Source organism: Camarhynchus parvulus, chromosome 4 (genome assembly GCF_901933205.1).
Source record: "Camarhynchus parvulus chromosome 4, STF_HiC, whole genome shotgun sequence".
NCBI classification, from domain to species: Eukaryota; Metazoa; Chordata; class Aves; order Passeriformes; family Thraupidae; genus Camarhynchus; species Camarhynchus parvulus.
Genome location: NC_044574.1, coordinates 32,060,638 through 32,075,415, shown reverse-complemented (window position 1 = coordinate 32,075,415; position 14,778 = coordinate 32,060,638). Strand labels below are relative to the sequence as shown.

General features: G+C 39.5%; 1 protein-coding gene across 1 annotated transcript in view; it reads left to right on the top strand.

Annotated features, from left to right (window-relative positions):
- SNX25 (sorting nexin 25) overlaps positions 1-14,778 on the top strand; it is an 85,236-nt gene that overhangs the window by 54,200 nt on the left and 16,258 nt on the right. The window contains exons 8-11 of the mRNA XM_030947162.1: positions 3,760-3,891; positions 5,743-6,018; positions 10,768-10,923; positions 13,378-13,509. Of these exons, the coding sequence (XP_030803022.1) occupies positions 3,760-3,891; positions 5,743-6,018; positions 10,768-10,923; positions 13,378-13,509 (696 nt within the window). The remainder of the gene's footprint in view (positions 1-3,759; positions 3,892-5,742; positions 6,019-10,767; positions 10,924-13,377; positions 13,510-14,778) is intronic.

The following is a 14,778-nucleotide window of genomic DNA, read 5'->3' as shown; positions in this document are numbered from 1 at the left end:
TACCAATAAAAAAAAAAAGGAAAAATCCAAAGCAGCAACCAGAAGTTCTGCAGTCTGACTGTATCCTGTTATCCCAGCAGAAAATGTCCTTTAGTGACCCAAATGCTGTTCATCCCAGCCATCTGCAGTGCTGTTACCAGCTTTATTTGGGTTATTCATTATAGGTCAATGTTGTTGTAGTGAATGGGAATCTGGTGTGTTGCAAAGAAATACAGTATTGTGCATCTAATCTGTGCCTAGTGCCTGTGCAGTCCTAAATTACCTAGTAGTTCTATGGTCCTGTCCAGAGAGAGGTTGTGACTGTCTTTAGGGATTTAACAAGACCAAGTCTCTGCTCTGTAGGGCCAGGGACAAGTCTCTTCTGTGGGCACATGCTAGGGATACTGGTTAAAGCATCCCACTTAAGAAAAACAAATAGAAAAACCTAACCCTTTCCTAGTATAGGCAAAGTCTGTGACCAGCTGTGATATATGTTACATTCCTGTTGAAGCAGGGAATTGATGTGGCAACACTAAAGCTTCTGGTTTTTCCAAACCCAGAAGCTGCTCTTGAGTTAACAGGATTTGAAGGGTTGCTGTGGAGGCTGATAATTCTGAGATTATATCTGCTAACTGGATATTAGATTTGAGTGTGTACAAATGTGCTAATGCGTGCCTGTGTGCCAACATAGCTTAGAGTTTTGTGCTCTAATCCACGGTGATACTGAATCATAAAATGATCTTTTGCTGAGGATTACAAATTACTGCAGAACTTCTTTAAATCATGAAAGGAAGTAAGATCCACAGAATAGTTGGGTGCCAAAAAGGACTGTTGTGGTTTCACCCCAGGCCGCAGCCAAGCCCCGTGCAGCCACTTGCTCACTCCCCCACCAGCAGGATCGAGGAGAGAATCAGAAGGGTAAAAGCCAGAAAACTCATGGGCTGAGATAAAGACAGTTTAACAGGGAAAGCAAAAGCCACACACACAAGCAAGGCAAAACAAGGAATGAATTAATTGCTCCCCCTGGGCAGGCAGGTGCTCAGCCATCCCCAGAGCAGGGCCCCATCACATGTAACAGTGACTTGGGATGACAGAGCCATCACTCCAAACATCCCCCCTTTACACACTGAGCATGCTGTCACATGGTCTGGAACATCCCTTTGGTCAGTTGGGGTCACCTGTCCTGGCTGTGTCTGCTCCCAGTCTCCCACACACCCCCAGTCTGCTCTCAAGTGTGGCAGTACCAAAAGCAGAAAAAGCCTTGGCTCTGTGTAATCTCTGCTTAGCATCAAAAAAGCATCTCAATGTTATCAGCCTTGTGTTTAGCACAAATCTAAAACATAGCCCCTGCCAGTCTCTTAAGAATGTTAACTTTACCCCAGCCAAAACCAGCTCACATGCATTTATGATTTTTCACCTCAAAACTGAAACCCTCTTGTGTCTATCATTGTTGGCGTTGCAGCTGTAACATAATGCTTTTAGTACAGGACTGGTAACATTTAATAATTCCAGAATACTCCAGACTTAAAGAAAATCAAGAAGACATTTGAGTGGTCTCATTTCTGCAAGGGAGTAAGCTTTTCTGCCATTAATTTATTTGTTTTAGCTTGCAAGGCTATCTATTAGGAGATCTGTGTTACCCTGTTGCTAGGCAGAACTGCTTTGATTGCCATGGGGCACTGGTGCAATGGGTCCTTTGTTAGGTGGGAGAGGTGTTTGCACTTGCCTTGCTCCCTGCAGCAGCACTTAGCCCCAGTTACTTCTGAGAGGGTTGGTTTGTTTGTTGGTTACCCTCCTTGCTGGCAGCCAGAGTGGGTCTGGCTTGGATCATGGAAGCATAGAGACCAGGGTAGCCTCTCACTCAAGAAGTGACAGCGCATGCCCCATGTTGTGATCTATTAACTCTGCTATTCACAGAGCTGACAGCCCCTGAGGTGGGGAAAACATCTGTTTGAGGGGCTGGAAGACCCTTTTACACTTGTATTTTAAATCATTGTCCCTGGTAGAATGATTGAATAGAAAATAGGATGATGCACAGTAATGAGGCTAAATCACAGACTGGCCTTTAAATTGCCGTGTCTGTGTTGCTCTTTTTGACAACCTGATCACCATTTCTGCATTAAGCTTAGCTTGAATAAGGTACTCTCTGCTTTTCAGTGAGGTTTATAGAGTGAGCTTTTAAAGACAGATATTCATATATCTGAATAGTTTTAAAGCTAAGAACAAAGTCATGTCCAGAAGATATTGGTATGATAAAGGATAAAGAGAAGAATGGCAATGATTGTCACAGGGGAAATTTAAACATGTAAATGAGCATTTAATATGAGACAAATATAATTTACTTAAACACTTCCCAAAATTTGGGGGAGCTGGGTCAGACAAAACATAGGTCACTGCAGTTGTTAAAGAACCACATTTATCTTGGTTTGTTAAGGCACTGATTTTGTGTCAATAATTGTGTATGTGCCCATGTAGGTGTTTTCCTCATATGTAGCTTGAGGCAAGGAAACTGTTTTTCTTACACATAACTTGGTTGCTGAGTTTCACAGGTGCTAGATTTAGGAAAATGAGCGGTATTCCCAGAGAGGGAGGTATCCTGATGCTGACTAGAATTGTATCATTATTGTTAGGTGTCAGAAAACCCATGTTAGAGAAATTATTAATGCCTCAGTCTCAGAGTTCACATCTTGCTCCAAACCAAATAAACTTTGCTGTAAAATGCAAAGTCATAGGAAGACTCATTAACCCCAATGCTTAAGGACCTTCTTTCTTTTCAAAGAAAAAGGTCTGAGTTGGTTGGTACCTGTGAGAAACAAAGAAATTCAGACTACTCTGGGTAGTGTGTTTGGGTTCCTGGTGATAAAAGTAATGGCACTAAATAAGTGATATGAAAACTGGTTCAGCTGCAAGACTGGAGGGTTGGAGAAAAAAGGTTGCTTGGTTTTGATGAGGAAACATCGAAAAATGGTCCTATTTTTGGAAAGTAGGAAAAACTTGGTCCTATTTTTCAGAGAAAGACAAGGTTATTCATTTTGTTCAGTGTGGGAAGTTTTGCTCATTTTGTCAGAGAAGTGGTTTGTTTTCAGGTGTTTGTCTCAAAGAATAGGCCTGGATTCACAAAAATAGTAGAGGATAAGGAAGTGATAATGGCTTTTTAATGCAACTTCTCAATGGCTGCAGCATGTTTCCTTTACTGCCTGATGTAAACCCTCCTCACTCAGGAAAGGTCCTGAGCATTATATCACAGAACATACTTATTCCTGACTGTGTTTCTGATAGATGTTTTTCAATAATAGTGGGAACTGGGCACCAAATGCCCTGGCAGGCAGGATATTACATCTTTCTCTGTGTGTCTGGGAATAATTGAGATACATCTCAAAGCTCTGTGGCCTGTGGTATGGAAACTGCTGATGTTTGAAACAAGTAAAGAACAGATCATTTAGCTTTCAGCTCTGCTCCTTTGCTTTGCAGAAACATTGGAAATTAAATTTTTGACTATAGCATTTCATGAGTGACTTGAAATGCCGTCTTAGTCCTTTGAAATGTATCCTGATCAGAAGGATGTGGAGGTATTTACTATCTGATAGAAGCATAGATGAATTTATCTTCTAAGTACTTAAAACTTTTTTTTTAATGAAGCAAAACTATTACTGTAGGAGGTCTGTGTAGTTGAATCTAGGACACGTTTGTGGGATGCGTGGTGAAAAGAATTTCCCTATAAGGAAAGGAGTTAGAATTAGACATTTTTCCAGTTTTTATTCTTAGTTTTTCCTTCTTCAGATTCTTCAGTTTGAAGAGATTTTGGCCAACCCTTCATACCGAGAGCACTTCCGGATCTACATGGAGAGGATGGACAAGATGGCTTTGATTGGCTTCTGGGAGTCTGTGGAGAATCTGAAGAATGCTAACAAGGTGGAAGAAGTTGCAAGCCTATATGGCCTTGTACAGTGATGACATTGTTTGTTGTGGTCTTGATGTTAGGAAATGTCTTTAAGTTTTTGGAATATCAATAGCGTAGGATGGGTTCTAAGCAATTTGTTTTTTTTTTTTAATTGCTTCATGTCAATATTTGAGGATAATATTGCAATTACAATTTGTGGGCTGTTGTGATGATAATTTATTGTTGGTTGGTGTAACAACATCTGTTAAAAGGAATACTTGATATGCAAAAGGAGTAGAATTATTTCCCCCTCCACCAGAGAAAAAACACACAGTCAAACATGCGGGCTTTAGTTGTATCAATTCACATGAAACCTAGAAGCACATTCCAATTGGATAGTCTGTACATAAATGTCTCATCTTGCCAATTACAGACAGTCCATTCCATCCAAAATAATGAAATTGTGTGTATATATGTTCTTAAAATAGTTTTGGAAGAGAGGTGTTGCTTTAAAAGACCTCTCCCTAAACTGTAGCAGCTAAGTTTCTCCAGGAGTGCCACACTACTGACAGAGAGAAGAAACAATGCTGTATGTAATTTTGGCTAAAAAAAAGTAGGAATTAGAACCCTGAAACAAGGATAGGGAATATCACTGAAAGTTGCAACAAGCCATGGTGCAGAGGAAGAATTTGTAGAGGGCAAATTTGCTGTTTGTGGCCAGTGTGGTGGATTTCTGGGGGAAGCAATTAAACCTTCAGGATTCACTCTAGTATGAAATACAGATTTGATTATTGATTATCAGTTAACTTTTTGTTCACTGTAATTTTATTGCTCTTACTCCAATCAACTGGACAACAAAGCATCCTGTATACAGAGAGACAAATTGTAGAGTGCGAGTAGTGAACCATTGATACAGACTGAAGAAATGACTACCAACCAACTCAAGCTAGAGAGTGTTGATAAAAATGGTTTGTCAGGCACTGTGAAGAGAGTTCTGTAAATCAGTGTTGACTTGCAAACTGCTCATGATTGGAAAAGGTACTATAAATCATTTCATGACCTCTCAGCTGTTTTTTTTGTCTTCCTGTTCAAACCAATATGTATGTACATATGGATATGGATCGATCTGCCACTACAGGGCAGCTTACACAAAGGTAGCATCCTGCAGCCATGTATGTGGCTGTGGTGCTGTCAGATGAGGCAGGTAAGAACATTCTGAGGGAGTGAATAAACCCTTTTTAATTCTGTCCAGTTTAGGGAGATGGTAATTTAGGGAGCTGATCACCAGCTCTGCTGCATTACTTTCTCTCTTTCCTGTTCATTAATGCAGAGTTCAATCCTGTGCACTTTACTGTGCTCAGTAAAAATACCCAACCTCCTGTACTGGTAAATGTCTCTTCAATTGTGCTTTTTTTCCTTTTGCAATTTTTTTTCCCTTTTACCCTGCAAATGAATTATAATCATGTGTAAAGTGAATTGATTCTATTCAGCAGAAGACAGGAGAGCTGATCCAGCTGAGCTTTCCCATCTGAATTTAAAATGGTGACCACACTGTTGCTCTAGCACTTTTCTTCCTTTTAATGCCAGCTTTTGGAACACGGATTTAAAAGAGTGGGTGTGGAAGCTCTGGCAATCGTAGGGCACAGCTGTATCTTCACTTGCCAAATATCCATACTTAACTTGTAAAATCGATTGCTTAGCAGAGGTGCATAGGCAGGCAGCATGCTTGGTCTCAGTAAGAGGTTTACAGATGTCTTCTCATACATTTGGATAGGAAATTAGCTTGATTATCCTTCAAATTGTGCACCTGGGTCCTGAGTCATCTTGATATTTTCAATATCTTTTCATTATTCTTTTCTCCCTCCCTCTCCCTTGCTTCCTAGGCTGAAATACCTCAACTGGTGAGTGAAATTTACCAGAATTTTTTTGTGGAAAGCAGAGAAATACCTGTGGAAAAATCCCTTTATAAGGAAATACAGCAAAGTCTTGTGGGAAATAAAGGCATTGAAGTCTTCTACAGAATTCAAGCAGATGTTTATGAAACTCTAAAGGACAGATACTACCCCTCATTCATTGTCAGTGATTTATATGAGAGATCAGTCAAGCAGGAGGAAGAAAGATGTTCTGCTCAGCTGACTCCTGAGGACAAAGATGAAGTGGTGAGTCACACAGACAATTTCTTTCACTGTTATTTAAAGTGATCTGAGAGACTGTCCTGAGAAAAGAATGTAGTAGCCTCTTCTGTCCTTCAGCTTTGGACTACTCTTCTTTATTTTACTCATTTGTTTATAAATACCATCACTCTTGTAGTTTCATCTGGTGAAACTTTTTGTTTACATGCTCTTTCAAATAAAATGGTACAAAATGGCAGACGACTTAAATTTTAATTTAGTTGGAGTAGTTAGTTCAGATTCCTAAGCCTTCTGTATTTCACATATTTCGTTATGCTCCTTAGAAACAGAGAATGCAAAACATACTTTGTGTAAGCTCAGCTGCTCTGCTTTTGAGTGAAACAATTCTCACTGAAACATCAGTAGGTTTCTGCCCAGACACTGTCCCTGTCTCCCATGCATTTCCTAGGTACTAAATAGGTATTAAAATTGCACAAAAGAGAAGAAAAAGTAATGTAAAATATAACCTTAGTGGTTTTTATTGATTAATTGAATAAATTATTAGACCATGTTGGAAAATAAATCTGGCACAAGAACTCTAAATACTGAAACGGAGCATTCAAAATGTCATAAGCAATAAGCCAATGGCAACTCTTCTTGGAGCAGGTTTTTTCCTTGGGCTGTCTAAATCAGTCATGTCAGGGAAACTTGTGTGTTGTGTTTATCCAAGAACATTTTGACAAGAGCATGTCTCAGACTATTGAGTGCCTCTTTCAGTCAGGCTGCTGCTTCAGATCAGCATGGATATCTTCATATTACAGGTGAACTTGCTCAGAACTCAATTAAATGTAACAGTTTGTCCAAAACCAGATCTAAATAAATAAGTCCAGAACAACAAATAAATAAGTACATTCTGCAATTTAGAAACAATTTTTCCAGAACCTAAGGCTTTTGTATTTACTCCTTAAATGACTTTAATTTCTGTAGGTGAGGTGTTCTAGTCTTACAACTACTCATCTCTGCAAATCTGCAGAGTAAATTACTTGCAATATGTGCTTTTAGAGCTTGATGAATCTTATCAGTGTTTGTTTTCCCCTGTATTCTTTTCCTTGAGAAAATAGTCAGGATGTGTTTTCTAGTTTTCTCACTGCTAACTGAGCTCTCTGTTGATGGTGGTAGGTACTTCAAAGGCTTTGTGTTCTTGTGCTTGCAGTCACTGAGGCTTTGCACAATGGCTCTGAACAGTTTTGTCCAGAACTTCTTGAAGCATTAAATGCTGTGCTAATTTCTTCATATGATTTTTTCAAAGTCTAACACACATAATGATTTCTCTGAGGAAACTGACACAGTACTTTAGGGCTAGCTGCACTGTGTCTGATAATCCATCTACTGTAGCTGCCAAAAAGTTAGATTTTTGACATCAGCATCATCTGTCCTTCCTTTGAGTCCTTGGATATGTATGGACCAGATATAAAGTCTGTGTATGCTGTGAAGCCTTAAAGACTAATATATTGCCAAATCTGATTATTGCATTCAAAACAGTTTAAAAAAAAAATTTAACAACGAATTAAGTATGAAGTTGTATATACTGCTTGAGTATCTCTTGAATAGAGCAGTTCTTATGGTGCTGTGCCATGCTTCAGGGTCTTTGAGGTGAAAACAAATGATAAGAGTCTTTCTGAAACTTCCCGTGTTCTTTCAAATTTTGGTGAAAATGCAGTACTGGCTAGTAAGTTTGTGGGTTTTTTCCTCCCCATGTATTGAAAATGACAGCTGAGAAATTGGATGTTTCTGAAAGGATACGTATTGTTAGGAAGTACAGGTTGGTTTCTGTTTAGTTTGGCTTTTGGGTCTATGTCCTCACTTCCTGGGGCACTGTGGGCATCACCTGTGTTCATTTTCTATAAATTTCACTGCTATAGCTGAATAGATAAAAGCCATCTCATGCACTCAAGGAGATGAGGACAAAAGGATGAGCCGTGATTAAATGTGAGATCAAGTCACAAGATAGGAATCTGTGACGGGCCAGACTGCTGGTTCTGCTGCAGGTGGAACAACTCTTTCTTCTTCCCAGCCTGGTACCACTTTCTGGGACAAACCTCCACAAACCTCCAAGTATTTCTACTTGGGCAAATGTCACAGGTAGAAATACAGAAGCAGGCAGTGCTGGCATCCAGCACTTTGAGGAGAGGATCTGGTGATTGCATTGGTGCTGCATGTGTCAGATCGCTAAAATAAGGCTGATATCTGTGTTCTACATCACTCACAGAAATGGAAGCCATTATCACCTTACCAGTGAGGGGAGGACAGTGCAATCCATTATGATCTCAGCTTTGAGTGAACTGGTTGGTTGTTAAATTTGATATTTTGAATACAGGTTATTTGATCTTGTAATTCTGGCTTTTTTTTTTTTTTTGTGATAAACTTAGTGTTTCAGCAGTGGTTTTTGCTTTAAGTATCTGAAAAGTTAATGACAGAGAATTCATGTACCCTACCTCTGGGAGCACAGCCTCGCTGATTTGTAATTAATTGCAATTCTTTGATTGCTAGCATTGAACTTCATATGAAAAGTCTTCTAATTCTTCTGTGTTGAAAATAGCATTTTTGATTAATTCTTTACCTCTGTGTTTCCCCACAAGTGTAAGGTTTGGGGTTTTTTAATGGTTCTTTACATTAGCATTTTAAATAACACCCAATATTGTTAATTATTATTATTTGTGTTATTGTAGTGCCAGAAGACAACATTCTGAGCTGAGGTCTGTACTCATGCTTGGAGGCAAGTTTCTGACCCTAGGAGTTCATAGTCCATGCAGAATAGAGAGAAGGACAGGGCATGGAGCTAATGGGTTTTTACTCAGCCACAGAGCAGGCAAATGCAGAGCTAGAAAAGGGTGTGGATTTCTCAACCTAGAACTCCTGACTTCTGCATTATGTTTGAGGATCATGCTAAGGAGATTAGTTATTGTTGCTACTGTTATCTCTTCTCAGACTTTCTTAAATAAGATATAAGATGGAATTTACAACAGGATTGTCTTCTGTCATGGTTTGATGCTGGTGCAATGCCAGTGCCCCCATGAAAATACCTTCTCCCTGGTTTCTGCTGTGAGATGTGACCAGGAATAAGCAAAGCAGGCCTCCACTTAGAAATAAAGAAAGCTTTGTTAATTACACTACAACTACAAGTAAAAGGAACACACACAGGGAAAATGAAGACCTTACAAATACATTTCCTCCTCCTCCCACCAAATTTCCAATACATCTATCCCACAAATCACCAACTCTTAGTCCATCACCACCCTATAGATAATCAATTCTCAATTCATCAAGAGGAGACAGTCCTTGTGCCATAGTGACCTCTTCCTTCCATGTCCAGTGCTCTCACCACTGAACACGGACCAGAGCTGCTTCTAGGGTTGTCCCTTTTAAGGATGCTTTGTCCCATTCCAAAAAAGGCACAGTCTCTCCTTTGGGACACCTGTACCCCCCAAATTTTTTCGCCCCCTGGGGCCGAGGGGCACCAACACCGAACCCTCTTGGCTCTGAACCATTGCCTCCCCCTGGATGCAGTCTCTGTATCACAAGGAAACATGATTCTGTCCCTGGGTATACAAAAAGAGTCCAGCAAAAAGCCACTCCATCATCTCTTCCAGCCTAAAACTCTTCTCTATTCTTCCAACAGAGAACTCACAGAATTTACAAGAGTATGAGAGTTCCTTCTGTTACCTTTTTCTTTTATGATATAAGGATACAATTTACTTACTTGGAATATCATTAAATAACACAGAACCCCTCTTCATGAGAATAGACTCAGCTTCCCACAGATAAATTTAGATATACTCAGTCACAAACAGACTCAAAGATCTTTGAACATGGCAGTGCTGTTTGCTAGATCTCAAGGTTTTCACGTCTATTTGGGGAAGTACAGTAAGAAGGGGGAGGTTGAGCTATATGTCAGAAGATATTAAGAAAAATGTCACTGAAAGGTGTGAAGTTTTCTATTTTTTTGCAGCCTGTAGTACACAAGATGGAAAAAGCTATTGGTTTGTCTGAATGAATATATGAGAATGATTTATGAATTTAGGGTAAGGCATATGTGCTTTTAACACATTTTTATTAACACTTCTAAAAACAGCAGTAAAATCTGTGTAGAAAGCTAAAGGACTTGGTTTAGATTGTTCTGCAGGATGACAAATCTGTTTTGTGAAGGTTTGTGGGAGGCAGGACTGTTTGTAAGAAATGTGGATTTTTTTTGGTTTTATTCCCTGCTGCCCCATCCTCATTATCTTTCAGCTCAGCACTAAGTATTTACTTTTCTATCTGGCTCTGAATATTCATCATGACTACTAAGCTGTTTTTGCTTTTAAAACAAACTTTACCTCTCATTAACACTAAAGCCTTAGTTGAAGGTCATTTTTACACTGTTGCTGTGAGCTGACAAGGAACTGTAGTAGAAATGGTAATGAGGCTTTGTCTGTTGGGGTGTTTGGTTTTTTACAACAGACTGACATTTCATGTTGGATCTGATGGTTGGAATATCTGTTGTTACCTAAATTTTCATCTATATCAAGAAGCAAACACTAAACCACCTCCTGCCCCATCCCTGGCAGTGTTCAAGGCCAGGCTGGATGGGGCTCTGTGACCAGTTTGTTGTAGTGGAAAGTGTCCATGCCAATGGCAGCGAGATCAGAACTGTGTGATCTTAAACGTCCCTTCCAGCCAAAAACATTCTGTCATTCTATGAATAGCTGTCTCTTTACTCATATTAATGTAGCAATTGCCCCCACCCTCTATTCCTAGAGCCAAGGCTGTGAAGAAGCTACTGAAGAATGCAGCACAAGAATTAATGAACAAGCCAGTTATGCTGTAAATAAACTTCGCCAGCTAAATGACAAGCTTGAGTATAAGAAACAGGCTCTAAATTCCATTTGTAATTCACCAAAACCTGACAAAAAGGTATGTACCTTTAGTGTCTTCAGTTCTTTTATTTGATTTTTTTTTTAATTTTATTTTTGGGTAAGTGTATGTTTGTGTAGCATCCAGTTGTCACGTTTTGGATGGGTCAGATGGTTATTTCAGTCAACTTGTTAAACAAAAGGTGACATCAGAACTTAGTTTTAATTGTTTACTTACAATAGCTTTTAGATATGGGGAATAAACTTGTGAATGTGATATAGATTGCTTTGTTGGCCATGGAATAAGGATCACTCTCCCGTGCTGCCTTGTCGGTGGCAAGGGATGTTTATCCCTTGCCTCCCTGCCCTGCTGGACCTCAGGCATCCGGCGCTGCCGCTGCTGCCTGGGGGCTGCGCTGCTCTGCTCCTGTGCCCTGTGCCCGGGGGATGCCCGGCCCCTGTGCCCTGTGCTGCCGCCCCGGGGCACAGCACAGCGCCCTCGGCTGCAGCGCCAGCTCAGACAGACTTCCTCCAACTAAGGGATAAGCAACCCCAGACCTTTAGGAGTGACTGATTCCTTTATTAGGAGCTAGGAGAACGCATGCTGCCATCCAAGGGATAATTCGGAGTGATTTGAAACTTTAATCTCTGGACTAGGGCAAGTAAAATACATCCTTTTTTCTTTGTAAGCAATTTGAGAATATACTCAGGAGAAACGAGGGGCCTGCACATGGCTTGGGCCAACTTACCTGTGTTGATTTTACAGGCCTGTTGTTCAGATGCAGTTGGGCCTGTCTTGTCAGCTGTAATGGGGTTTGGTTGCAGATGGTAGGTGGTGGGTGAGATGAACAAGGAGCCAAGGTGTTTTCCTAAAATCCTGCTGCTAGCGATGACGAAAAGGTACCTGGGTAGTAGTCATTGCTCTGAGCCTGGCTGGCTTCTTTATGCATTTTTCCTTCACTCAGGGTGAGTGCTAAGATGCTTGTCTGAATAGGAGTTGACACTCCACTCATTCTCTGCTGCCCCAGCTCTGAGCATAGCTACCTCCAGGAGAAAGGTGTGGGCACTAGAGTTTGTGCCACCCTGGCTAGCTTCATTCCCCCTGCCCCGTCCACATCTTCCTTCTGCCAGAGGGTACTGCAGACAGCTGAAAATATTTGCAGCTCTTCTGGAGTGTCCCCCTTCCAACCCAAGCCCTTCTACGATTCTGTATAACTAAACCTTTATATAGTGTTCCATCCACATGTTCTATGTTCCTTTTGCATTCTTTAAACCATAACAGCTATATTCTTTCTGTACTTAGGCTCCTGGGGAGGCAGGGATTGTACCCCTACTGAAGTTGTGGGTTTTTCCCTGTATGTGTTTGTTTCTAAAATATTCTTGGTGTTGGAAAATTGCTACATCTCTGAAACAATAGTAAAATGGATCCAATATTATTGTAAAGTCTCAGTATTCAGTTTGTAAATGTAACAGCTGTTTACTTATGATAAAATCTTACTAGTTGTTCTGTGTTTATTGAATGTTCTGGATGCTGCTGGAGTCAATATAAGGTGATTGTAGAGAAACCTCAGTATTGATAGCAAAGTAAAATATGAAATTTTTCTGAAGGTGAGATATTTGCTAGAAAATTGTTATATAGCTCACATAGATATTTTACATCTGACATGAGAGAAAAAATTCTGAACATCTGATATTTTACATAGATATGTTATATAGTCACTATATATATGTTATATATATACTTATATATATAGTCAATTATCTATATGTTATATAGATATTTTACATCTGACATGAGACAAAAATTCTGAACAAGACAATTCCTGTAGCTCTGTAGAATGCACCACTTGTGGTGTAAGTGATAGAGCTGATAAATTTGGCTAAGTGGTATATCATATTTAAAAATGGAAAAGTGTCATCTGCTTTTGCTGTGTTTCTAATGTCACATCTTATGTATATTTCCACCTTCTCTTGTCATACTGTCTCCTGGCAGGATGTTTGGCTACTTTTTGTGCTTTTCACAATAACAAATCCTTGCCTTCTCAAAACTAGAATGAAATAAGTGATAACTTCGAGTGATTTCTAACATAGCTAAATTCCTAGAAATGAAATCTATTCCCAGATTCTTCAGTCACATGATGTGTACCTGAAAATGATAAAGATGTCTTCAGTAAGGTATATTTAATGGAAATTTCAAATTCTTATAAAACACACTGTGTGAAATATATAATCCTATCTCAAGTGTCTTTTATGCTGGTAGTGTGATAGTAGTTGTGCTTCTAACTTGTTGTTTATTTTAATGTGAGGGTTGACCTTTAAGATTGCTGTGTGCTCTAAAAGTTTGAGACATCATTGATTTTCTCACTTGTAATTTATTTTTTTTTATCCACAGAAATTGTTCTCCCTGTGCTTTTGTACCTTTTCTTCTTTCGTAACAGTGTCCCTAAAGACATAAATCTTGTGTGCTGCACAAGCTTTTTCCTACCAATTGTAATGAATAAACTTTTCTCTGTAGATTGTTTCTAAGCTGAAGGATGAAATTACTCTGATGGAGAGAGAGCACAGTGACCTTCAGCTGCACATTGCAAGAACAGACTGGTGGTGTGAGAATCTTGGCATGTGGAAAGCCTTCATTGTCTCAGGAGAGGTAGGGGATTTTTTTCTGCCTTTTGACCTGCTGGGTCTATTCAAACTTGAATGAAAAGCAGAAGAAAAACGTGTAGATACTTTCCTTATACCTGTTTATACTTAAAATTTACTTGTGGGGGAAAGAACCCTAACTTCTTCCGAGCTCCTCTTCTGTTTCCCCAGTGGCTACTATGATTCATATGTAGAGTTTCTATTCCTCAGACACTGATGTAGTGGAGTTATAAAAATTACCTGCATGTACATAAACAAGTTCTGGCACTGGGTAAAGTAATTTGCTATCTTAGGGGCACTGTTTTTCATGAGAACTGTGTCTTCCTATATTACCATGCTATTGCACTTGGGTACAGTTGTGTCTCTGCTGTGTCTCAAAGATGCAGTGCTTGTACTTTTTGGGTTTTGTATTTAATGGCTGTACAGTTTCAAGGGGCTTGAATGCCTGGAAAGAAAGTGCTTTATATCTGTAAGTTGAAGAAGTTGTTACTCTTTTTTGGTCTTGTTTTGCTGTTCCATTTGGGCATAGGCAGACAGTTGTAGAATGCATGCAAAAAAATGTGATGAAAACAAAAAGTATTACCATCTTATGTAACAATTACCATGAAAGGAACTCAGTGAATTATGTGGTAAGTGTAGGCTGACACACGTAAGTAATCTTCTTGACACTATCACTATGAAGATCTAAAGATTAATTGGGTCTCTACTGCCTTGCCTCTGTGTGCCACTAAGAAAATGTTCCTGAAAAGAATACAAATAGTTTTCTTGAAGTAACTCTTTGTTGGAGGAAAAAAGTATGTGCTGTGGAGTTTATTTGGTTGTGTCTTAAGCTCTTGCAAGCCAGTGATAGGTCTGTCAGCTGTTAAAGTCATTGTAAAAGAAATAAATCCAACAGGTCAAAAAATGTAAGGTGCCAGTTTTAAAACACGATTCTCCATACGGAAACACCTGGATTTGTTTTTGTTTTAATGCTGTTTGCAGGTGGCACTACTGAGAACTGAAAAGTTCTTTAAGTTGTCTTCTTAAGAGTTATTTGTAGCTTTTGAAGCCTGGTCTTAAAGTCTAATAAACTCTGGGTGCAGAATGGCAGCTTTCTGCACAAATGTAACCATATACACCTTTCCAGTGCCTCTCTACCAGAGGAGAAGATGCTTTGGCTAAATTAGAGGGAGATTGGAAGAGGCTTTTAATTGCTTGCTGCCTTAGCTATGACTTATAAGTAGTACTGGATCAGGAAATTAAATATAGGCTTGGATAAATTGTGCTGTTTGCAGCT